Genomic DNA, 26,316 nt, shown 5'->3' on the forward strand with positions numbered 1-26,316 from the left:
TTTTTAGCAAAATGTCCGAAAAGAATATAGTCCATTTGGTCAAAATGTCAGAAAAAAGATATAGTCAATTGACTATATATGATAAAAAATGACTAAAAATGACTGAAATAAATAAAAAAATGACCGAATTTTTTCAAGTCATTTCGGACAAATGACGACAAGTGTCACCGAAAAAAAAAACCCAGCATATACTTACTACTCTCTAAAACCTCTACAGCTTGTTTCACCCAAAAAGGGAGATCATCTTTAACTTTATCAACTTTAGATTTTAATTTTAAACAATACTATAGCGTTGGTATCCACGAGAATCGTAGTTGTGGCCATGCTAACGCAAGCGTAAAGAGCCTCATTTCCAAGTTGATTTCGATTTTTGATTTTAATGTTGTTCATTGCCAAAAACGTACATTCGCAAATAAATGTTCTTCCAAACATCGAGTGGCCTACAGGTTCAGAACACAGGCCTCAAAATTCGTTTTTGTTGACGGCGGACAAACGTGTCCCGTGTCCGGTCTGAGCAGCTATCTCGGCGGACACACCGATTTTAACGTCGATCGTCATACTTAATCACTTTATCTTGATAAGTCTTCGCCATTTGAGAATCATAGTTACGGTTTAGGCTTTTTAAAATTTCAGCAAAGTCACTCTAAAAGGCTTTCATCAAACCAACGAGGTGCGCTTGAAGAGTCAAAGCGCCGTGTAGCTGCTAAATATGATGATGATGATGTAATATGATGATTGTTAAAATTTTGAATTTTATGGACTTTGTGTCTGATGCAAATAAATAATAAAAAAATAATACGCCGCATAACTGGTTAACTTCCACCTCCGAGGTCGTATGGCTTCTTGCGTCACAATGCTCTGGGCACGAGTCGGAAAAACTTCTACACTAACGCTATTTTCTGCTGTGTGAAGCTTCACTAGGCTTTTTTCTTTAGGTTTATTTTTGCGTGTCATGTGAGCGAAAGTGACGAAAAGAATAAACAAAACATTAGAAAAAGTGCTATTATTTTTTGCTCTCTCCGTGATGCGGTCGCCTCTCCAAAATAGTATCAGTATTCCACGAGATCATGGCAGGCTCGGGGCTATAATCAGCGCAGTCAGGGCCGTCCAGGCATATGCGCATGAGAGCTTCAATAGTATCGATCTTCAAAAACGTGCGCCAATGTCCACGCGATCATTGCTTGTCGTTAAGATACGTAATACCGAGATCTACTCCGTGTCTTCTCTCCAGACTGGTTAATTGAGGAAAAAGCGTAAATGCGCGCTCTTGTTTAGCGATAAAATATGCGATTTCAAACAACCTCTTAATTTTGATTATTTTCGTTGTCACTCATACTGTCGAGGGCCTTGGTGATCGAAAATTGATGGCTTGGGGTATAGTCGGCCAGATATGTTGAAGCTGCAGCCATATGAGGTAACGATGTGTTGTGATCTTTGACAGAGCTAATCCTTACATTCGTTGTTCCTTTAATATATGCGTCTATCACCACTAAATTTCCTAGTAGTAGGTTTATTGCCCTCATTCTCACTTTCAGAATTTTTCCTGGCTCTTTTCTTTCTTACTGTAATACCTGCTGCATCTTGCTGTAGTAACCTACTCGTATTGTCTACCTTTGTAACCAACATTGTCTTATCAATATTACTCGGAGATCAAAGCCAGACATTGTGACATAAGACTTGAACTAAGTTGGGCATGATTAGTGTAGAAGTAGCGGTCGGTACTCCCATCGATTCTTAGCGAAGAATTCACCTTTGTTACGCTGATTCAATGTCATCAATCGTAGAAGCAACGTAAAAATCGAAAGTTTTCCTGCTTGAATGGAAGCTAAGAGATACAGATACAGTATTAACTTTTTCTAGATGCGCGCTGAGAATGCGATAATTTCGCATTCCCAGCGCAAATTATATTCTTGCAACAGTTGCTCGTGCTATGAATGACGATTTGCATCGCTAGTTCCTGCGTTATTTCTGGGCGGACAAATATGACCGATCTAGAGGGTACTTCCCGCGGACATCACATGCTCTGACGGCAGACATGTCCGCCGTGAATTTCGAGGCCTGAGAACAGCATCTTTTAAAAGGGAAGCGTCTTTGACACTAACTTCCAAAAGCCCGCAGGATTTTTCTTGACAGCAAAAATGGATCGTTCTGAAGTTAACATAATTGGAGTTGAAGCTCTGGGGGCTGTGTAGGTACCAACTCTTACGCCCATAGAAAAAAAATTGAATAAAGTGGTATTGTTATGCATCAAAAGGATCATTCACAAAGTTTTTTTGTCAATTACAATAACAAAAGATGCAAAAATTGAGGTGATGTTGCTAGATTATAGCAAAGCTGGCTATCAGTTCGCGGGCCAAAAAAACGGAGCTTGCGGGCCAAGTTGGGCCCGCGGGCCTGCAGTTGGACCACGCTGATTTATATAATATATACATTGATATATTTTGCATTGCCATCGTTAATTCAATAGATTATATTTCTGTTGGTACGGTAATCTATTAGGTTGTTGGTTTTTGTGATATATATATATATATCTTATTGTTCCTGCAAACCCACTATTGATGTAAATTAACTTTTATGGTTGGTTTATAATTTTTTGCTTATTTGGAAACAATGAAATAATCTTCAGAAAAACATGATTTTTTTTTCTTTAAATAACAAGGTTGGCAAGTCAGAGTAAACAATTTAATCATTTTCTGTAAGTTACAATACGGTATTGTGCAAAATTGATAAACTTTCCATCAATACACTTGCCATGTTCTTGAATTAATGCAACATCAGTCAATCGTGTAATCTTGTTTAACTGAGCAGATGATATGTTTTTTTACAAATACTTTTTCCTTCCCTTTTTGACATGTAATTTTATGATTATTTTTCCTTTCAGTGCATTGTTTCCTGATGTGATAAACTGCATGCAAACTGACAATCTGGAATTGAAGAAACTCGTCTACTTGTACCTGATGAATTACGCAAAGAGTCAGCCTGACATGGCCATCATGGCAGTCAACACATTTGTAAAGGTGTTTGAAGTTTAATTCTTGTAGGATTGCAACATGGCAGTTTGTTTGTACAATATCTTCCACATCTGATGATGGCTAAAGTTGACTTATTCAGAAAAAACAAATGCAGCCTTAAAGTAGAGAAATTCGTTTTCTTAGAACTATATTGGTCAACATGTGACAAATGCAATTAAAGTTATTCTAGTTTTGTTTACAGATTTTAATAAAATGTTGTATGGTACGGTACTCTATATTGATGTGCCTGTCTAATGTGCTATTCCAAATGTAATACTGTAGCACATTTTTAGTTGTCATGTTTTTTATTGACTTTATTTGCATCACGTTCAATGTGATTGCAGTACTTGGTTGTGCAAACGTTTAATTTTATTTAGAATCTATTTTTAGATGAAAAAAAATAACACTCAGTCCTGGCAGTAATGTTCACTTCTAAGAGGCTTAGCCGCAGCTGTATTATAACATTCAACATGAGTATGATTATATTTCAGGACTGTGATGATCCAAATCCACTAATTCGAGCACTAGCTGTGCGAACGATGGGTTGCATCAGAGTGGAAAAGATAACTGAATATCTGTGCGAGCCGTTGAGAAAGTGTTTGAAGGTGTTACTTTATGGTGTTTTTTCTCTATATTGATAAATGTTCAACAGTTGAACACCCCTTAAATAGGAAGGATATATATATTTGAACAAAATTTACAGATGAAATTAGGCATTGGTTAAAATATTAAGCACCCAAGGCACCAAGTTTTCAATGACTGTTAAAGCAAATTTTTAAATCAAAGTCTTATATCATGCTACACTGTTCTGTCAATGCACTACTTTCTATACAAACAATAATTGCATGAAAGGATGAAGACCCTTACGTGAGGAAGACCGCTGCCGTGTGTGTTGCTAAGCTTTATGACATCAACAACACGATGGTGGAGGATCAGGGATTTCTCGATGCTCTCAAGGATCTGCTCTCTGATTCCAACCCAATGGTAACTAAGTAACATGAGTTCAAAAATGGTTTTTATGCAGTGTTGCCATTCCTTCTATTGTGGAATTAATTGCTATACTTTGAAGCATGTCTGGTCATTGGATATTTTGTATAAATATGTGATACATTTAACTTGAAACCGTAGTTACTAGTTACGTAAGAAGTACCGTAATTTACTAATCTTATTAGAGAGAAAACCAATAATCTTACTTTGTTTTATGTTAATGACGCAGCTTTGTGAATGTTTACTGAAATAACATCTCTAGCAGAAATGTGATACTTTAGTCTAAAAGGTTGACAAATTGTTGAGGTTGCTTGTTTTTGATGTGTTGTCGTCTTTTGGTAAAGAATGTACAACATTGAACCTAATATTTATCTCAATGAGTTTACAACAACAAACAAGTTTACAACAATGAAAGCCACAAGTAAACTTCTCAGGTTGTCGCCAACGCTGTGGCCGCGTTGTCGGAGATCGGCGAATCATCCACTCGTGCTGCAGAACAAGTCAATTTCATGACCTCACAGACCATCAATAAGCTGCTGACTGCTCTGAACGAGTGCACAGAGTGGGGACAAATCTTTATCCTCGATGCTCTCTCCAACTACAACCCACAAGACAGTCGAGAAGCACAGAGGTTTTTTATTGAGTAGCTTGTGTTTGTTACTTTGAGTGATTGATTGTTAATATCTTTATCCATCAGATTGAAAAAGTCTCCTCGGAAGCTTACTTTTGACAGTATTGCATACTTGTAGGGTTTTGAAGCTCAGTCATGCTAGACTCGTCACCGAGACTGGGGTATGCTACTATTCGGCTAGTCCGATTCAGCTGCCCCGATTCGGCTAGTCCGATTCGGCTGCAGTCTTTTTCGGCTGGTTCGTTGGGTTTACTTAAGGATTTTGTTGGATTACAAAAGGATTATCATGGCCACCTAAAGATACGGCCTGATTTGTCACATTTTGCAGAAAATTCCAGGTTTTTCTAACTTTGGGGGAACGTTTAAATAAATTTTTCAAAAAATTAGATTTTTACGCTTTCTTTATTCTTTTCCCCAGATGACACAATAGGTTTTAACATCCTCACATGTTGAAAAACAAAGAAAATTTGATTTCGAAGATTTTAGTCAGACTGTTAATTTTCAATAACAGTCTGATTTTGCGTTTTTCAACTTACTTTTTCTCATTTGCTACTGCTTCCCCAAGGCAACAAAAAAGTTTTATGTTATTAGGAAACCAAAAAAAGTAAAAACATCTCAAAATATGTCAGTCAAGCACTAGCAGTAGCTGTAATCAAAATCTGCAAAATGTGACAAATCAGGCCGCATCTCCAGGTGGCCATGGGATTATGGTTGGATTTTCAAAAATTTGCCGAATAGGGAACTAGCCGAGAAAGACTGTACCCGAAGAGGGAACTAGCCGAATCGGATTAGCCGAATCGGACCCGCCGAATCGGACTAGCCGAAACGGGCCATTCCGCCCAGACTGAAGTTTACATTTTCCTGAATCACAGTTTGCTTGTTTTTGTTTTTTTTTCATTTACTAGGAAACAATTTTAAAACTCCCTTCAATCAAGAAGAATTGGTTCATCCGTCATAGTGCTGTTAAATTCCTACTAAACAGTAAAAGTTCGATTGCTAATCACGGATATTTCATTTCTAGTAATACCATTATTACGGTATCAAAATGTTGTTGATGCCATCGTAATAAAAACGAGCTATTTCATGAATAATCTAAATCTTTCTAGCATCGCCGAGAGGGTAACCCCTCGTCTCCAGCACGCCAACTCTGCCGTGGTTCTTTCTGCAGTCAAGGTGCGTTGTTTAACATTATTTGTGAAACATGTTTTCATCGAGTTTCATGAAATGCAGGCAGTGTTTGCACAAGCTGGGCCATTGTTAACAACATTTCATGAATTCTTCGTATGATGTCAATGTTAGTGTCTAAATAACCGCATACTTTTTTATCCAAACTGTAACTGGTGGCTAACAACACATGAACAGGACTGACTCAGTGCTGTGAGAACTACTAGGATGGAACAGCTATTCAGACAGCAAATCAGTCGTTTTTAACATCGATTCAACGTTTACAGACTGCATGACGTTGGATCAATGTTAAAAACGACTGATTTGCTGCCTGGGTGTCTGACCCACGTGTTCTTTAAAATTCAGATATGTATACTTCTGATTAAACAAAAAATGAAGATTAACAAATTTTAGTAAAGTCAGGTTCGTTCTTGAAGATTGCGATTCTTTAATGACCTAAAGCTCCACTGTGATAGACTGTGCTACTGTAGCTCCGTTTCTTAACATCCGTCATTTCTTTTTTTGTTTTTAGGTTTGCATGAAGTTGCTGGAGATGATGAATTCCGACAAAGAATACCAAGCAAACCTGCTGAAGAAACTTGCTCCGCCTCTCGTGACATTGCTCTCTGCCGAACCGGAGATCCAATACGTTGCTCTAAGGAATATCAACCTCATTGTGCAAAAGAGGTGAAAGAAACTGTCCACACAAAACCTCACACAAACGCCCAACTAAAAATCTTATTACTGTAATGCTCAGTATTTTGTATCTTATAAAGATTTATCGTCTTTTTTGTAGTTTAAAGATTTCCGTCGCTTTCTACTTGATAAGAGTGACTGAACGGCAACCATAAAGTATCGTTCGTGTTTTTAAATTAAATCTTTCTTTAAATTCTTCGAGCTCGAAGATTGCCCGGACATTTGACCCCAATGAAATGTAGTCCAAAAAACAACCTCTCATACGAAAGAAGAAAAAGGAATCTCTTTAAATTCGAAATTTATCCAACCCTCACCAGGTGTTTTGTGGCTTGGCGGAGATACATTTCGATTGTGTAGTTTGTTGCAACGAGTACTTTGTTAACAACCCAACCATTTCAGACCTGGTGTGCTGAAGCACGAGATGAAAGTTTTCTTCGTCAAATACAACGATCCGATCTACGTCAAACTTGAAAAGCTTGACATCATGATCCGGCTGGCGTCTCAATCGAACATTGCTCAGGTAGGCATCGCATATGGCGCTCACAATAATGCTTTGCTGACTAGCAATGTTGGTATATGGCCAAGTTTGCTTCGCGTAGAACAAATCACTACATGAAGGCAAGCATATGTTTGGTATTGCAAGGCTGGCTATTCGTTTAGGTTGCTTTCATGGTACCCACCAAAAATCTTCGTATTTGGTGCGTACCAAGAAACGTAGTGTTTTTGCTGCTTAGTATTGAATCCTTACATAAAATTTATTAAGATTGGCGAACTTTAGCTATGATTTTTACAGAAGATGAGTTAATGGTAGTAACTTACCATTCTTGGTAACATGGTATGACACGCAGGTGCTTGCTGAGCTTAAAGAATACGCTCAAGAGGTGGATGTCGACTTTGTGAGAAAGTCAGTCCGTGCTATTGGCCGATGCGCTATCAAAGTTGAGGTGAGTTTGAGGGTCACCACGAGGGTCACCACTATGAGGTTTATTGCGACGTGGAGCCGTTATGTAGTGCACGTTCTTAACTTATCACTTGTAATAACGCAACATCCCCATCTATCCTCAGCTTGTTCTGCACGAGGGGTGTGATCAATTATTTCCATGTCTTTGGGTGATGAAGGAAATGATCGTTTTGTTGTTGGTTCCAAAATTTAAATTTAAAAAAAAGCAATCGTCACTTTCTTACAAATCTTGGTTCATGCAGTAATTTTTTATGAAAACTTTTCCATTAACGTTTGTAACTTTTTCGTTTTTCATTAGGACCTAGTCCTGTTAAAATATTGCTAGCTTAATGCTAACCTTGTGTGCTAAGACTAAAAACCTCATCTTCTTCAATTGGTTTTTAGCAATCTTCCGAGAGATGTGTCAGTACTTTGCTTGATCTCATCCAGACCAAGGTAAACTATGTTGTCCAAGAAGCCATTGTCGTGATAAAGGACATCTTCAGAAAGTACCCAAATAAGTATGTTACTTATTACTAGTGCTAGCCCAGTTTTTTTGCAGCATCAATCATTCGAGCAATTTGTTTTTCATATATTCTGTTCTTCTGAGTGGTAAATAATTGTGGGATATTTTATTATATATTCCCAGACAGCAAAATCACTCATTGTTACATTGATTCGACGTCTGCAAACGTTGAATCAATGCAAAAACGACTGATTTGGTGTCTGCGGAATATATAAATTCTGTTCTGCTGCATGAAAATAGTTTATTCAAAGAGGATGACCTAGTGTAGTTCTGGCTAGTTCAGTTCAGTAGTCTTGTTATCCACTGTTAAGAAAATATCAAGCCCAGAATCTTAAGTTTATTTTCAAAGTAGGCTACACTTTTTGTTGTTGAAAAGACTCTAGGTTCTCACTCAGTGTGAACCAGCAGTTTGAAACTGATTTTCGTATTTTTGGTGTCGGTATGCAAACTAACGTCATTTTGCGTCTCGTTGACGTTTTTACTCTTTCGTCCATAGATACGAAAGCATCATCGCCAACCTTTGCGAGAACCTGGACACACTTGACGAGCCCGAAGCCCGCGCGTCGATGATCTGGATCATTGGAGAGTACGCCGAACGTATCGACAACGCTGACGAGCTACTTGAGTCCTTCCTTGAAGGATTCCACGATGAAAACACACAAGTACGTGCTGTGGACTTGCACTCCGACTTTGTTTACTTGAAATAATTAATCTATTCTTCGCCCGAGATTTACAATAATACCACACCATTTCATGACTGCATGGTGCATAGCCGAGTGGTGAGGACCCTGGTTCGACACCCGAAGATGCGCCTGTTCGACACCACAGAGCAGTAACTGTGTCTATTGCATGAAACTTAATGGAATCCTGACACAAGATTGGCTTTTTTGTTTTTCCGTTCACTTTTCAAATCTTCAACCACCGGGCGTAAGCCTGGATACGATGCAAAAAGCAATGAAATCTTGTATCCCCGAATACTTTAACGAGATTGGTGGTTTATTTTGTAAAGCATGTTAATAGTGCCTTTTACAACTACGGCTTACCCGGATAAAAAAATGTTATTTGGGCTAGGCACCGATTTAGGTTAACTTTCTGTTTCTGGTGCTAATCAATAAATAATCGTGGAATCGGAATACTTATTATTATTAGTGAAACTTGTATAAAAAATGTCTAAATTCGGTTTGCTTTTAGGTCCAGCTTCAGTTATTGACCGCCATTGTTAAGCTGTTTTTGAAGAAACCAACTGAAACGCAAGAGCTTGTGCAGTCGGTCCTTAGTCTGGCAACGCAGGTAACTGTCAAACTTTTGTGCTTGGCTGAGTGTGAACAGTGAAGTGCTTGGAAACGGGAAACTAAACTTTGCTAGTCTGAAGTACAAACCCGTACAGCAAAATCCGTTATTTTTACATTGATTCAACGTCTGCAGACGTTGAATCAATGTAAAAATGACGGATTTTGCTGTATGGAAATCGTGTGTCACAAACTTACAGAATTATGACGGAAACTATTTTTTTTCCTGAAGTTTTGCCGCTGCATGTTATTCAGTTCTTTGCCTGGTCTAGGTTATTGAAAAAATCCTCCAAGCAACAGGTAAAACGTAACAAAGAAATATGATTGACTCAGTTTCAACCGTGTTAGGTTAGGCCAAACAGTGGGTTAATAAAAGCACAACTAAACTATCATTTCTGGTTTTAAACTTTTAGCACAGTCATTAAGTTTTTTGTACGTTCTGTGATGATGCAGATAAAGTGAGACAATTTACTACAGTATATCAAACAAACTTGGATCGTATTTTTTGGTGGTTAGGAAAGTGGAGACCAAAAGGTTTCCTTTCAAACCGATATGTTGATGTATTTTTTAAAAGAAATTGGCAACCCTCTATAACCGCTCCATGAACTATTATTGCTGAGTCATGTGTTTAACAATGACAGATAAAAAGATTTCAGTAACGAGTGAGATGCATCTGGTTATAAGCGAAAATATTCGCTGCAGCTCTTGGTCATTTTGCTACCAAATTATGAGCAAGCGCATAAATTGAAACATATTCGCAGGACAGCGACAATCCTGACCTGAGAGACAGAGGATACATCTACTGGCGACTTCTTTCCACGGACCCAGCGGCTGCCAAGGTATTATATTTTCTAACTAGATCTTGAACATATTTTAAAAGTCGATTAAAGTAGTCTCCTGTAAGTCACTGTTTAAAAGCATTTTTCTTTGACCACCATTGCTGTGGTATTTTTGTGATGTTTTTCAATCAAACACGATTAATTTCAAGGAGGTTGTTAGAATATTTACTGCTTGATTTCATCTCTGAACTCTATTTTATTGAAGAGGTCGATTGTGTTTGAGTGACGAAACTTATGGTTACCAAACAAACATATTTTAGACCTGAATACATGAAATGAAACAAGAGTCACTTTATTTCTCATTTACAAACTGTTTTACCTTTTACAGGCTATTTAGGAGTAGTGAAGTTAGTTTCAAAGCCTTTCAAGGTTATTGTTGAAAGCAAACTTGTGAAGAAACATAGAAAGTAGCAAACTATAGAAATGATCCTTTTAATGGCATATAAAGTATTAAAATTTAATATTAGCCCTTTTCACGTTGGCGGAAAAGCGGAGTGTCGTATCCTATATACTAGTAATATCCCTTTGCCTTGGTTGGCAGGACGTTGTGCTGGCTGAGAAACCTCTCATTTCGGAAGAGACGGATCTCATCGAGCCCACTTTGTTGGATGAGTTGATCTGTCACATCGCCTCCCTCGCTTCCGTTTACCACAAGCCTCCGAGCTCTTTCATAGAAGGTGAAAGGGGAGTTGCAGCAATGAGAAAATCCCTGCTCGCCTCTGCAAACGGGTAAGTTGGTTTTAGTGATCGTGTTATCCTCAGAAGTTGCATGTTTTCCAGAGTAGCTTTTTTATTGTTGTTGTTTTTATTGCCTGTTTAACACTGTCCGTTTGTTTTGCAAGATAAATTTTTGGGGTTACCTTATATCATACATGATACAGTTTTTAAAATCTACAGCTCTTTTTCGATGTTGCCATTTTTGCACCCATGTAGTCACATTGTAACGTAAATGATACAAAACATTTCTGCGTAGCCCGTACTTTGCAGCATACAAAAATTGGTGAGTTTTTTTTTTGTTTTTTCAGTACACTGCAGTCATATTTAGTTGTTAGTGGTTTTCAAAGGAATATGAATTTTCAAATATAGTATTCAAATGAATTTACTTTACGCTTGTCATTTCAGATCACCAGATGGCAGTGCTGAGGTACCCGCTGAAGTTTCAGTAATACAACAACAGCCACAAGTATGCAGTGATTCATTTATTGCCCAGGCAATTGAATTGTTTGTTTTCCTCGTTTTAATCAACCTCTATTCACGTCACACTAGCTGGTGTGTGTTTTTTGTGATTTTATCATTGAAAATAGTTTTTGCATCAAGCGAAACGTCTTTTTAAGTGATTTTTTTGTGAATATTTTTTATCTGATGATTTTCAATTTGGTGACAATAAAGTTAATTCGATGTGACTCAACGAAAAATAATCATCAAAGATAAAAATCAGCTACACAAAGTCCGTATCCTGTTCTAAAAAGCAGTGACACCCCGCTACTTTCCCACAGGTCATCCCTGCCCAGGACGCACTCGTTGCCGACCTCATTGGCCTTGATCTGCGGCCTTCCATGTCCCAGGTTCCCGCAATGGCCCCAATGGCATCCAACCCCATCATGGACCCACTCGGCGGTTTGGATTACCTGGTGAGTTGATCAGGATCTGCAGTCGCTTCATCTTTTTGCTAATTTATTTATTTCTATTTGCATCAGACTCAGGATTATCCGCATCACGATCAATCATAAAAAAAATAGAAAGAATCCAGATTGCCAACCCTGCTATTGTTACTTCAAACAACGCATGTATGTAAATCACATTTATTATTTTAAGATCGAAACAAGTTTTTTGGATTTGTAGCTATTAAAGCTATCGAGTAACGCCCCCATAAGTTGTAACAATACGTCAAAGTGCAGTTTCTGTTTCCAGATGGGCGGTCCCGTACCGAACATGCAGGCGAGCCAACCACCCCAGCAGCCCCAATCGGACGCGAACACATTACTTGGACTCGATTTTAACCCCTCTTCCGGCTCCTATATGCCTCCGAAAGAAGTGAGTTGCCCCTTTTTCTTTTTTATTGTTATTGTGCAAGTCATAGTTTCCTAGAAAACATATGAATAATTACAATTACACTTACACAATACACATCATTTTGCATTGGCCAAGAAAATTTCTAGGAAAATTTGCATTAACGAAATGTTCTTTCTGTTCATGATACGAATGTTTCAGTGACGATATTTCTAATCTAAGATTTTTGTCTGTTGTGTGATGTCCAAACCCTTTGCCAGTTTGCTGCCATGTATTTCAAGCACCATGGTTGCATGTTGAATAGTAAATTAAAATGTACACGGCTATCTGCCAGCAGCCTTCTGTGTACTTACCCAAACTCAAATAAAGGCCTTATAATCTTATTTTCATGAAATTAAAAAAGCACATCCAAACATTACAGCATTGTGCTGTTGTTTTTAAAAGCTTTGTTTTGACTTGCAGCTGGCTAGTTTTACGGTCAGGTTGACAGTATTCTTATCTGATAATTTTTCCGTCCCGTCGAAAACAAATAAAAATAAATATGCATCACAAATCTATGCTGTGAGTGTGGAGTTTCACATAAAGTTCACATCTCGTGTTCTACTTGATTTGAAATCACGCATAGCTGGACTTGTCTTTGATGAGTGCTCGTTATAGCTTGATTACATCGCCTAGAGCGCTGGTTTGATCCGGTTTGAACCGGTATCATGTCCTCAGACTTTCATCACACCCAGGAACAACCAATCTTGCGATAATTTGAAATAAATTGACTCTCGAGTGGTGAAATATTAAATTTTGATCAGTGCCGACACTGAGCATTTTACACACCCAGGATAATTCGCTTAAAGGCCAAGTTATTGCTTCTTAAAGCGAATTAAATTAAATGCAAGTTTTTAATTCCACTATATTTCACGTGATTGCTTAAAAATCGTCCTGCGGCGCAGCATAGCCGAATGTGTCGATTTGGGTTGCCAATCACGTTAAGCAGGTCTACACACTGTACATTAGGGTGTTTCATTTTTTCACCATTTTTGAAATTCAAAATGCCTGGGGTCCCATCTGGTGGTATTTGGGGAAAAAAGTTTACACCCCAACTTTTTTTCAAATATGACGTCATATTGAGGTGGTCCACGAGGTTTGAAATTTTTGGGCCTCAAAATCACGAAATTTGGCCGTATCTCCGGAACCACTCATCATAGATTGACAAAATTAGCATCAAAATGCGCAGAAGAGTCGGTTTCCTATACCTGATGTAGAGAATATTAAGGTCTATCTGCTTCAGAAAAAAAGTTAATTCAAAAAATCTGATTTTCGGTCTATTTTCTTCTGATGAGCAGAGATCAGGTGATCAAGATAATAAGTTTTTCTGTATTTTTCCATCTTGGAAGCTGCTATTGCGTAATAATAGTCCTTGTTCGTTTTGCAAGAGATGAAATGGTAATTTGAAAGTATTACTATTATCATATAATATTACCGTAATGTAACCATTGAGGAGAGGTATGCTGCTCAGTGCTCACCTGCTTTAGAATAAGTGTCATCATGGCATTAAGGTCAGGTATTAATAAGTCGATGCAAAACTTCAAGGAATTGGTGAGAAATGTGCTTCCCCTTAATTCAGATATAGTCAGTCACTAGTTTTACTTGAGGAAGAAAGTAGCCGAAACTAATCCTAATTTTTTGAAAAAAATTCCCCATTTCAAAGATGAACCAGAGGATGAACTGCTGAAAGATGTAGTTGGCATAGGGAACAAAGCTGGTCTTCCAGTGCTTAGCAAACAGAGAAACCTAGCACTTCTGGCATGCAATCTGCAAAGCATCGGCACTACTATGTTTGAAACAGAGAAAAAGAAATGAAGTACCGGTAGTTAGGTGTCTACACAGTAGCGAAAGTGACTCTGATGGGAATTTGAATTGGGAAGATGATAAGGAATACGAGCCTCTGAAACCAGCTGTTTGGGGAAAAGTGTAGGCTACTAGAAAGTACATTCTTTTTCCTTAAATGATAGAAGTTATGTACTTGCTGATCGTAGGATGACTTCGGTACGCCAGCAGTCAGATCTTATGAGGTTGTTTCTTGGAAAAGATCAAGTAACTGCATCACCTTCGACAGTATACCGTCAACGACAAAAAACGAGAGAAAAATCTCTGATGGCAAGTGAGAACCTTCTCTACTCAGCTTCTGCCATGCAGTTATGTTATGATGGGCGCGTTGTCGATAAAATAAATCGATACGTTTTCTTGGACCAACTTGTTGATGATAATGGCATGAAGCACTAAAGTGTGCTTGCTGTTAAATCTTTTCCCAAAAGTGTGTCGGTCACTGCAGAACTGATATTTGGCACCATCATCCAGGAGGCTTGCAGAGTTCACTTATCCCAAGTATATTCAGTCATGGCTGATACGACTGCTCTCAACAGAGGAAAAAAGCCCGGAGCCAATACTCGATTGGTCAATTATTTTAATGATGAAGTTGGCATGATATTCATACCCTTGAATGCATGTTCCACATAAACGAAATATATCTTTCCCATGTCATTTCTTTTGTGGACGGCGCCAAGAAAGGTCCTGGAGCAATGCAAAATGGGCCTTTGCTTAACCAGATAGCAAGACTAGACAAGCCCAGTACTGAAACCTCAACACCAACTATTATTACGCAATAGCAGCTTCCAAGAGTGGAAAAATACAGAAAAACTTTTATCTTGATCACCTGATCTCTGTTCATCAGGAGAAAATAGACCGAAAATCAGATTTTTTGAAATAACTTTTTTTCTGAAGCAGATAGACCTTAATATTCTCTACATCAGGTATAGGAAACCGACCCTTCTGCGCATTTTGATACTAATTTTGTCGATCTATGATGAGTGGTTCCTGAGATACGGCCAAATTTCGTGATTTTGAGGACCAAAAATTTCAAACCTCGTGGACCACCTCAATATGACGTCATAATTGAAAAAAAATTGGGGTGTAAACTTTTTTCCCCAAATACCACCAGATGGGACCCCAGGCATTTTGAATTTCAAAAATGGTGAAAAAATGAAACACCCTACTGTACATCCAATTAGCAAGATTTGAGTCGTTGTTAAATCTATCAAAGTTAAGTAGCTTGAAAGCGCCAACGTTTCAGTTGTCAGTTTTATTGACAATATAAAATGCCATTGCGCGCTGTTTAAACCATTGTGCTGTGAAGTTGTCTTGATTTGAACAACAAGTCTTACAAATCTTTATCGTATCGTTAGCTTTAATATTGTGTTTGGATAAATAAGCAATCCAGGTATCGCATGGAACTTCGTCAAACAATTGTCAAAATTTGAAAACAGTTAGAATGGAATTTCATTTTCGAGCTCGAGCCACAGAGGTTGCTTCGTTGTGTTGCAAATGCAAGAAGCCAAGCAATATAACAACGTTCAGCGTTATATTTCTTTAACTTCACAAAAAGAAAACAAAGAAATAAATCCGTTTGAAACGATTTTTATGCTTCATTGTTGATGCAGCGTGGTGCTCAACGTCTTAAAATAGGTTTCCTGAAAACCCCTGACCTGACCCTCTAATGTGGTTGACAACAACTTTAGGTAAATTTTTGGGTTGTGCTTGCATTTAAAATACACGAAATGCAAGTCGTTTTCTGCGCAAGAAAGTTTTCTACTGTGATATGGTTTCTCTTGTCATATTCGGTTCCATAAAAAATAAAATTGTTTATGAACCAATTTTGTTCATTTGCGTTTCATTGATTCAAATCAATCATCTACTGCATTGCCATGAAACTACTTCAAATTCTCACGTCACCCAGTAATTTTTAGATATGACGATTTTTTCACTGTCAACAGCTTCGCCTTTTGTGCATAATCTTCACGATTGAGATCTTGATCTCGTTGTTAAGTTCATTGTCAAAAATGTTTATCTGGAGTTTTCTATTTTGTGACAATGATCTCAGATTTGAATGTGTCATTGATATGGGATTTGTCATAATGCGGAAAATTAAATCGGTTGCGGTTTTGTAACGGGTGCGGATAAATGCGATGCACTCGTGAAGGACAACAAAGACGACAGAAATCACGTAATTGAATGTTTTGATAGGCAAGCGTTTGAAATTATGTTGAAGAAACTATTGTAACATACTTAGACAATGATTTCGCATTTATCAAAAGAACTCGTGTTTATGTTTTAAGCACTTTAAATAGGTTGGTTTGAGTCATATTCCAGATGTTGGGAGGAAATGCGTGGTCCAAATTCTGGCCAATTTCTTGCAATAACATGAAAATATGAAAATAGTAGAAGTGCGTATTTCGAAAGCTTTCCCCTGGACTGTTTTGGCAGTTTTGCGCCATGTTTTCAAGGGAACAGTGCCTTGTTTTGTAGAATTCCTCGTGTTATTTTCATTGCAAATCATGCGAGCACCGGTTTTGTAATTACGACTTCTGCGCCCACACGTTATGTTTCACTATATGGCGCTCGCTGATGATCTACTTGGGTTTGACTCTAAGTCGGATCATAATAAGGCCTTTAACAATTGTACCGATTGTGTTCTTTCTTGCATGAAGTAGTGACCACAAGTGAAGTACTTATGTGTTCACGTCGTAAGTAGCCTATTATTCAGAATAACAAATATGTGTTGGTAAAATACCTAAGAAGTTGCATAGCAGCAATTGCTCACCATTGACTGCATTATTATCATAATAATTTATTCGAATAAAAGCTTAGGCCTAACCCTTTTTTCTATAAAAAAACAAAACAAAAAAAAAACATAACAATCCTTCAAATACGAAACAATGCGTAGCCTATCGTCAATTAGCGGTGGAATAAATAGCAGAAGCAGACAGCAGTTTCAACCTGGTGGGCTTCATCAGTGCCGATTACGCCCACATGCTACTGGCCGCCACTTATCGTAGCTGCATAAAGTAAGCTTCGTTTAGCCGCGGTGATTGCTACATATCAGCATTGCCATCAATGTTCTCCATACCTGCGTTCCATCAACCAAGCAGGCATTGTTTGTTGCACGTTGGTCTGACCATACGTTACGGGTCTAACATTCTTCAGGAAGCCGTGGTCAGGCTTGTGATATCTCACGTACCTAGTGGTGCCTTCGCCATCATTGCTTTCATCATTGTTATTAAAGAAATTATCTCATGATCGCTCCTAAAGACATGATGGCATGACGTATGACACGAACAAGGCTAAGTGATAACTACAAAGTGGAATAGGCATTTTTCATTACTTTGATTGCTTTAAGTGTCAAGTTGATGTATAAAATTTGTTGGGGTTGTTCCACGTCTCTAGCTAACTAAACGTGTTTTTTATAAGTTATATCATTTTAACGTGTGGTGACTTGCAAATACTTGGTAAAAGAGCTTTTGGAAACTGGGCGTTTACGCAAAAGCTGCGCACACGCGGCTAGGTATCGCACCTGGAATAATTCGATCAGCATCTGTTGAGAACTTCTGCCTTGTTCTGCTTTTTTTGCTGAATAACTTTATGTCAGGGCGATATCGTTTACGATATCGATATACGATTGTGCCTCGGGACGGTCCCAAACCAGATGATAATTCGAAAGTGTCGAAATTGTTTTTTTTCCATCATACGTATCTGACTAGACCTTGAAAAGTTCTTTGAAGCTATTTTGAGCTGAAAATTTCACTTGTTGAAACTTTTACTTCTAGTGAAATTTCCCGTGTTATTGCTCAAGAGTATTATTCGAAGATAATGCGCCTTGATGACTGCAGAAAAATATTGCTCTTAACTTTTGTAGGAAAGCCACCACGTCTTTAATCTGTATCTTTACCCATGTTATGCTAAGAATGTCGTAAGATTTTAACGACGTGTTTGCATATCATTGGTCGTACCTTAAAATATTCTATCATTAGTTGAACTTGTTTTAAGTAGCCGCATAATTTACATTGTAGTTTTTTACAACGCACTTTACTTTGTTTAAGAAATAGCATTAGCTTTCATGACGTCAAATGACTAAGTGGTGTGCGCCTAAAAGTATGGAGTAATTAGCAAAGTCTGGCGTTTTCGCGACTTTTGGTGCAGCTAACGAGATATAAAATACACATAGATGATAGACGCTTAAAATGCAGACATAAACACTATAATTAATAGACCCTGAAAATGTCAAAATAGTAAAAAAAACTTCCATGCAGCATGATGAAAAAAGCATCGGAGCTTCGTTTTGCAGTTGTTCTTTGAAGATATACACAACGCAAACATGGTCTTTGAGTAAATCGTTCTTAAATTGCATCATAATGATAAAAGTTATTTTGCTTACGAATTTCCTTTCAACAGCAGATTGATCTTCAAGATATCTTATTTGTGCCTTCACTGCCTAATGCGAATTTGGGAGGGCACTGAACACAGGGATGTTACATAAGAAAGGCACGTTTTCCCTTCATGCAAAAGTCACTTAAACCAAGTTACTTCCGCTCCTTTGCTTTCAAGTTTCTTATTTTGCCTTAGGTTTGGCTGGCGGCCAATGCGGCCAAGGGTTTGGAAATTCAAGGAACTTTCCAGCGACGACAGAAGGAGATTTTTATGGTGATGACGCTGTACAACAAAGCCATGCAACCGATGAGCGGATTCGCGATTCAGTTCAACAAAAACAGGTACACTGAAAGGATTTTTTTATGAGTTTTGACCGTCTTAATGTTCTTTGTGTCTGCTTTTGTGGTTACACATCGGCATATAGTTGTTTTTTATGCAATCATTCTCTTCTGTTTTTCAAACTTTATTTACGAAAAGGATTTACTACAAACGCTTGTTATACCAACAACAAACACTTCCAGCCAGATTATCATTGAAACCGTTTCTTGTTATCCTGACAACCAGCAAACTGTCTTCACATGAGGTAGAGTGCAATGCCATTGTTGGAGGTTTGGTTATGTTTATATCACATCAACCGACATTTATTTTTTGTTTGAAGACCACCCTATGTTTGTGATCTTCAGAGGGTACTGGTTAGTTTGAAGCTGCTTTTCGTCAATTGTGTTAGTTTGTCTTGTGAAACCAAAGGTTTAAGTGTTATTTTAATCATAAAGAGATTTGTTTAGTTTTGATTGATATGCAGTTATACGAGCGCAGAGGATTGTAAGAAGGCAATAAGGTAAAAATTCAGTAGTACATTAAAGAAAATGTCACTAGAAGACAAATAACTTAATTTGAATCAAAACTCTTCTCAACCAATCCGAGTACTTTTACGATTTGTTTCGTCAAGAGCTTTTCGTCTTTCGTTGGCCAATTGCATTGTCCATACAATATCGACGTTTTCTTCAACGTTAGATGAACAGGTTTGCGGTCGTTGTGTTGTTCGATATCTCTTTTTGTGGGGATGATGTTTTGCGCCTTCAAAGCAGAACCAGGGGCGCAAAGCGTCGGATGTTGATGCACTTCGTGAACTTGGTGACAATGCATCTCCACAAACAACCTTTTTCTGAAAAGAGTTGACGTAAATACAACGTTAGTATTGCTGCAGTGCAATGCCAAACATTAATATGTGAATGACAACAAAGCAATTATACTTTAAGCTGAAATGATATTTTTCGAACCTTTTAACGTGTTGAGCGCATCACTGTCGCCCTTTTCAAAAAAAATTTCTCCAACTGCGGAAGATCGAACTACAGCGACTAGTAAAAACATGAGAGATGTTTCATTTAAATCAATGTTTAACAAGCTGAAAAAAATACTACAGTTTGCACGGAAGCTGTCAGAATATTTTTTTACGAAAGTATTGTGTCAAGGCAAGGACAGCAATTGGAAAGAGGGCGATAATGTAAAATTTGTTGAAACGTCATTATATAACAAGAAGCAGATGTAATTCTGAATGTTATTGAAATAGTTAACGGGCGTAAGAACTGTCCAGTTAATGATGGAATAGTTCTTTTATCAAAGGCCGCAAGTATTTTAAACACTTATACCATGTCATTCTCGTGTCATAACCGAAGTCAACAAGTTGAGCATGCTCTTTACGAATGTCGCCAATGTGTCTTCATTGCGATCAGCTCATGGTATTTGTCATGTGGAAATGGTGGTGTTTTTATTTTCTTCAGAGCAACTTATGCATCAGTGACAGTTTAGTGACCAGAGCATTTTTGCCACCGTAATAGGACAATTCAATGCTTTTCTTGTGACTTCAGTGAATATCCAGGATTCTTCCAAAATTTGGGCGTCAACACGAATTTCCAAGATTTTAATTTTCTCACCTTTAATGCATTTCCTTTTCGGATTACAAAAATCTCTATCATCTTTAGGATCTCGGTCGCAGCGACAGTTTCTCTGAGGTAGTATGTCCGGACATCTTAACTTCCGTTTTCTTGCCGGAGCAGATGATTGAACCGTTTGAGTCTCAACAACGACCGTTGTGTCTTCCACGTGGGTTTGCAACAATCTCGACTGAAATGCAATCAAAGACGATTCACAGTTATCACTTCTTTTAAGATTTTACCTTTTTCGTATGATTAAGGACACTGCGCAGCAGCGTTTGAAGATAAAGGTTAAAATAACTCACTTCAAACATATATTCTTGCTCAGACATTGCGTCGAGGGCGGGGCAAGCCTTGTCGCACCACGCGCGAGGCCCACTTTGCTTCTTCTTGTGGCATAATTTTTGAGCCTTTGAAAAGAATGGTAAGATTTACATTTTTTGCCATCGCCCTAAAAGTAGGCGGAAGCTAATTAGCCGAACAAAAAGCTGCTTGCGTTGCATCACACGGTATTTTTGATATATCAAATTTAACGAGCCATTTGACCTCTTGCGCAGTTTTAGATTCTCATAACGCAATCATAGCATTTCAGATAAATCTATGATAGCGCGTTTATTATTTTTACTGCTTTCATACGTGCTGAGCATAAAGTGTCTATGACGTAATACTTTCAAAACGGTGCGCCCTAAAGTTCATTGCAATCGTTAGATTTCTATATCTTAAAACTTACGTACTTCGATACACCAAATGTCGTGTTTGTTCATTACTGAAAAGAAATAAAAATAGTATGTTAGTGTCAGTACACATTAATTTGACTTTATTTTTGTTTTGACCTATTGGTTTCATTTTTTTGTGTGTGTCTCCCTTTCCATTTATAGTTGTAAAGGTGCATGCAGGCGCGTACAGTTTGGAATCTTGTACGCTTTCAACTGTTGTTCCAAAAACTTCAATTTAATTTGCATACTGTGCATGAAAAGCATTTCATAAAATACCAATCTAATGTAAGAGGAGGTGCAATGTTGTACCAGCTTGATAAGCTTAGGAGAAACATCACAAATTAATTAGGATAATCACGCATTACAACGCTTCTTCTCACAACAATTTCACTCCAAAGCGATTATGTCCACTGTTTTCTTGTACATTATTGTAAAATCGGTGCTTTTCACCTGTTCAGAACGTGATTACGAAAGTTGTGCCCCATGCTATGCAGCAGGAGCTGCACAAGTTGTGGGCTATAACTATTAGGCAAGTGCAGATGCTATATATGGACTTTGTATCGATTTGTTTGTATGTGTTTAAACAACAAGAGATTAAAGAGTTGAGAACGGGGTTTGGCATGTATTTTTAATCATATTTTTACATTTTTAATAACTTTCCTTATTAGAAGGTTAATGCTAATATCTGGCATTAAGTCCACAGCCCACGCCATCACTCAACTGTCATTGCGATAAAAAAAAATTGCTTATTTGTCGTTTTTAAAAATTTGGCTGATTTTCAGGATGGTCTTTTGCTTACAAGTATGCGAGTGATGCTTGACAACTTTTAGTGTCGTGATTTCCAGTCATGGCCAGCTAATTACTGTAGGGGGAATTCAAGGGTCCGTGCATCAACAAGTCTTGGACTTGTTTGTCAAATAATATCAATTGCTCGTCCATGTTTAAATTGCTTACCATGGTGGGAGGCCAAGTATGCAGCCTGCGTGTGATCACATAGTTTTGAGGAACATGTCAGTTCGAGCATCACATAGTAGCTGTTAATTCCCCCGTTAACTGTCTTCGACTCCACTGCCACGTTGACTGGATCTTGCACGTCTTCGATGAGCGATATGACTTCAGATGTGTGAACGTCTGTCATCTAAACCCGAGGCACAAATGATTAAGTGAGACAAACAAACCGTGGCTGGGTACTTTGTTGAAGCGTGAAAAACGCTATCGTGCCCCTGTTTGGCGATGGAGAGGGGAGTAGGTTGAACCCCTGATAGCCCTCTTCTCCCCGATGGAAGAATCTTTAGTTGAAGTGGCTTGCTGCTTTAAAGTTGTTGAATTACCACCAGGTATATATCATACTAACTCGATTTGCCGAGCTTTTCATAAGTTTACTTAGACTATTCAAATGTGCGTGGTTTCAACAAGTAATCGTCCAATCGGTTGGCTGAACGGGTTGCTATAAAACAGATCATACGGTTATTTGGAAAAGTGACATTCGCTTCGGCTTACTTTAATGCCAACGCCTTCAGGAAGCCATATGTTCCTTAATGTGAAGTACACACGGTTGACATTGTCTTGTATTTGTGGAGCGATGATGAAGCAAGTAGTCTGTTTCTTCGTGTGCCTTACGTCGTCAGGGTATACGATTGGGTTTTGCTGAGTCACTTCACAGTCACCTGCAGTAAAAATGACCAGGTCAAGTTTTGAACTGATGATCCCGTTCCCCACAAACGGTTGCAAATTCGATCGAGTTTTATTCGAGTTCAAGTTTGATTTTAAAAAATATTTACTCGAGAAAGTAGCGCAAACTGATCTCCGTGTTGTTATTGCAGATTTATTGATGCTAATCTATTGCTTTGATATAAAATTAATCCTCACCGTAGAAATGCAAAGTAAAATTTGTATTCTTTCCGAAACCGACTGTCGCGTTAATCGTTACATTCCACGCATCGGTTTCGATTATTTCGAAATTTCCTTGCGCACCACTGAAGATCCTTGTTTCTCGCGCACCATTCCGCTTGTGGACGTGCACTGTCACTCTTTGTGAGTTCGTTGAGCGAAAATTCTGCAAAAAAAAAATTAATGAGAATATTTAGCATCAACATGCTCGGCTACAATGGCAAGTTGGCATTTCTTCGCAACGTCTGAAAACTCAAACACCGACTACTGAGTTGAGTGAGATTTAATTATAATTTGACATCAGTATAGCGTCACATTAGATAGTTTATGAACAATTTTTGCCCATTGCTATTATAAGCGGACGAAATCCAGTTAGAACATGGCGTTCATCATAATAAAGAAGCAAAAACCGTCAAACTATGCATCTTATTCTTGTAGTCTACATACAGCCAGAACCAGAAACACTAATGAATTTTTTTATCATGATCAACGCCGTGTAAGTGGGTTTCGTATTGTTACAAAAACAGCTTTTTTAGTGAATTGAATTGTGTCATGATCTTCACTACAACATTAAACATCGTCCAATAAGTTAAAGAGCTTTATTATGACGAGTCATCATCATACCAAACACTTTTATTTGTGTAAAATTTATGCTTTTCTCAAGTGCATTTCAAAACTTTTAAATTACCAACAGAAGTGGTCTTGCGCTATTGCCACGTTGGCTTTATTTGCTGTATGTAAATTTTGCGTGCGGTTAGCGGAAATCTCAAAGCATCAGTTGATGGAATCGATCAGATCTCTGTTATAATAGATTGCCAACTAATTTGGAAACTTCACCAAACAAACAAGGGTTGTAACAAATGTCCACTCAAAAAACCCACTCTGGTTACGTCATTGTGATCAACAAGTGTCGCTCATTTTTATCTAAGGAGGTGGCTCTACAAAATTTAAGGGGTCTTTTTTCCATTTTAGATAATGTGAACATCAGGTCAATTCTAAATGATGAAGTTAAACTCTTGGCTTTTGTTGAAACGAGTTACTTTATTTCCAATATATTCTACCAATCAGTTAAGCTATTCTAAAAATAGCAATGATCAACACTTTTATTACAATTACAATGTTCAAAGACGCTTTCTAAATCTTCCAAAATCCAAGGTGTATCGGTATCCCGAGGTGTCACAAGGAATTTATTCGCTCTTATCTTTTAAAACGTATATGATGTGATGCTAACGTAGTACGGTGCACACTATTAAGCAGATATGCTAACTTCGCTGCGATACTTGTATTGTAAGAATACGTTTGCGCATTTTAGATAAAAATCAAGTTTACCCTGCTTTGGAATTGATGAAATTTTATCCAGCCGACAAATCAGATTTTATTTACGCTGTGTTATTGTAAAAAGGATTCGTTTTCTTGCCATGTGGATTGTGGAGGCGTAATCTGATAAGAAATTTCGGGCCACGTTTTTGCGATAAATTTTTATCAAATCAATGCAAAATAAGGTATTGCAAAAATGTTCAATTGATAAAGACTTGATGTTATTTTTCTCTAATAATAATCTATAATGATAGTGTGTATTTTTACAAACTTACATTATTCCAGTTACGTGGTTGTTAAAATTAAGATTTTTTCAGATATGCAAAAAAAGAACTTTTTCTGTGCTTTATGCCGGTACTAAGGATTTTATATTAAATAGCTTCACACACGAATTTTTGTGGTGCAGTTTTTATCGATATCTTCGAGATTTTACCTTGAACGCGAGCAATACTGTTCCTTTGGCGTTGCTTGGCTCAATGATCCACCAACGATGCCGGGATAGTGTTCTTTCCAAAAGGGAAACCCTGGATCCTGATTGGTTTATAGTTCCTCTCACCCCGTTACACCGGGTATTGTAAATGCATTCTAAGAAGAATAAAGCCTGACTTTAATATTTTTGTTCAGCTCTTCATGTTTAAGCGTCAAAAATTATCACAGAGAGTCGTCTATTTTTTTCTTGAGTTATACATTTGTACCTGATCTCATTATACGATCAACTTTATTCTGTGATCTTTATAAAAGATGTTTGCAGAAGATTTATTGCAAATACATTTCCAAAAATACTAAAAGAACAAGCATTTGCTATTCACCTGATATCACTTGACCCACAATAGAAGACAAAAGCAGCAATGTGGCGATATTCTTCATCGTTCTATCCGTCTATCTATCCTGTAGTGTCAACAGAGTTTCCGATCAAAAGTTAACCCAAGTTATACTGCTGCGCTGTATAGCTTGCCTTTGAACTAATTTTCCTTTTTTCCATTGTTTTTGTATTATATTTAATGCAATGCTATCGTATGGTCAAATCTCCCTTAGGCCAAATTCGTTGCTTTCTCCTCTGAATTACAAGCAACGTTTAAAAATATTCCGAGGATCTGCTAAATATAAAAACGAAGTCGAAAGAATATGCACACTTTTAATTAGTTTAAAATGTCATCTGGTAACGTTGAACTAAACCATAGCTGCGGCTGCACACTTCTCACCTGTGGTCGTTTTATTAGAATGAGGATTCATGTTATCAGAATGCGGACATTTCGCAGTAAAAATTTCAGCAAAAATTTAAATCTTCTTGTTTGAGCTGTTACTTAATAGCATCCCTTTGACGAAACTCGTCAACTCTTATCAAAGTGTTGCTTTGTTTCGTAAAATTTTCGAACAGGAATAGCCGCTCTGTCAGCTTTATTTTTTGTCAATGATTTTATTTGACTCGTTTCAAGTATTTGATCTTTTGATGTATTATATCTCATGGTGACATTCTGTCAATTCAAGATACTACATTGAGCACTCAATTGGTTGCTAAAAACGTGGAGTATGTTTAGGTTTTGGCGTCTTGTATTTTTAAATTTTAGAAAAATAATATCGAAACGTGATCTTTTTGTGGATATTTTATGATCACATTCAAGTCTGATCTTTTTATGAGGTTTTTTTGCTGTTCAATTCATATGAATATTCATATGAAAACATTATGAATATTCTTTGTTGGTATTAATGAAAGCCTGTGGTAATGTGGTTATGAAGCAGTAGACCAAGTTCTGCTAGATACTAATCAGTGTTGTTTGTTTGTTGGCAGATAGCGATACATATAAAATTGCTTAACCTCACGTTTACTTTATAAAAAAAAATGTCTTCTTACCCATGCATGCCAGTGAGACATAAAATTTGATGCTACCGGCAATCAAGCTTCTTCGTTTGACTGACCGATGATCTGGCCGAGCAAGAGAAGCTTGCCTGCTAAACGTTTACGTATGCCCAACTTTTACGCCACCATTGGCACCTCAAAGCAAAGTGATTAAGATCTATAAAAGTTACGTTTGAAAGGTTAACAATACTATTACACAACCACGAAGCGTATGCGTGGTTGTCACCCTAATATTCACTAAATTCCCGCACCC

At 37.7% G+C, this 26,316-nt stretch overlaps 2 protein-coding genes across 3 annotated transcripts in view; one reads left to right on the forward strand and one right to left on the reverse strand.

The window, feature by feature from the left end:
- Positions 1-26,316, forward strand: part of LOC145784149 (AP-1 complex subunit beta-1-like) — a 71,449-nt gene that overhangs the window by 738 nt on the left and 44,395 nt on the right. Inside the window, exons 2-18 of the mRNA XM_082595906.1 lie at positions 2,882-3,017; positions 3,503-3,616; positions 3,864-3,995; positions 4,433-4,629; positions 5,736-5,802; positions 6,326-6,480; positions 6,889-7,009; positions 7,338-7,433; positions 7,835-7,950; positions 8,452-8,617; positions 9,147-9,245; positions 10,006-10,083; positions 10,625-10,812; positions 11,206-11,266; positions 11,580-11,714; positions 11,995-12,117; positions 18,544-18,689. Of these exons, the coding sequence (XP_082452032.1) occupies positions 2,882-3,017; positions 3,503-3,616; positions 3,864-3,995; positions 4,433-4,629; positions 5,736-5,802; positions 6,326-6,480; positions 6,889-7,009; positions 7,338-7,433; positions 7,835-7,950; positions 8,452-8,617; positions 9,147-9,245; positions 10,006-10,083; positions 10,625-10,812; positions 11,206-11,266; positions 11,580-11,714; positions 11,995-12,117; positions 18,544-18,689 (2,130 nt within the window). The remainder of the gene's footprint in view (positions 1-2,881; positions 3,018-3,502; positions 3,617-3,863; positions 3,996-4,432; positions 4,630-5,735; positions 5,803-6,325; positions 6,481-6,888; positions 7,010-7,337; positions 7,434-7,834; positions 7,951-8,451; positions 8,618-9,146; positions 9,246-10,005; positions 10,084-10,624; positions 10,813-11,205; positions 11,267-11,579; positions 11,715-11,994; positions 12,118-18,543; positions 18,690-26,316) is intronic.
- LOC145784153 (uncharacterized) lies at positions 18,259-25,116 on the reverse strand. 2 transcript variants are annotated; one of them, XM_082595911.1, is made up of 9 exons: positions 25,015-25,116; positions 24,639-24,790; positions 22,868-23,054; positions 22,499-22,665; positions 21,953-22,136; positions 21,017-21,048; positions 20,588-20,692; positions 20,283-20,472; positions 18,259-19,513 (listed from the first exon to the last, which is right to left on the reverse strand). In XM_082595911.1, exons 1-9 carry the CDS (start codon positions 25,070-25,072, stop codon positions 19,428-19,430), a joined length of 1,161 nt encoding a protein of 386 aa, XP_082452037.1. In that variant the 5' UTR covers positions 25,073-25,116; the 3' UTR covers positions 18,259-19,427. The 2 variants fall into 2 exon arrangements, with proteins under 2 accessions (XP_082452037.1, XP_082452038.1); XM_082595912.1 differs by lacking the exon at positions 20,588-20,692.

Source organism: Aplidium turbinatum, chromosome 15 (genome assembly GCF_918807975.1).
Source record: "Aplidium turbinatum chromosome 15, kaAplTurb1.1, whole genome shotgun sequence".
NCBI lineage: Eukaryota > Metazoa > Chordata > Ascidiacea > Aplousobranchia > Polyclinidae > Aplidium > Aplidium turbinatum.

Bases quoted from the DNA above. Each gene is read 5' to 3' on its own strand.
- LOC145784153 (XM_082595911.1), bottom strand. From the start codon at position 25,072: ATGAAGAATATCGCCACATTGCTGCTTTTGTCTTCTATTGTGGGTCAA. The intron at 21,049-21,952 runs GTAAGCAATTTA...ATTTCTTTTCAG, and splicing joins ATACTTGGCCTCCCACCATG to TAATGAACAAACACGACATT. The intron at 19,514-20,282 runs GTGAGAAAATTA...AACTCTTTTCAG, and splicing joins GAAAAGGAAATGCATTAAAG to AAAAAGGTTGTTTGTGGAGA.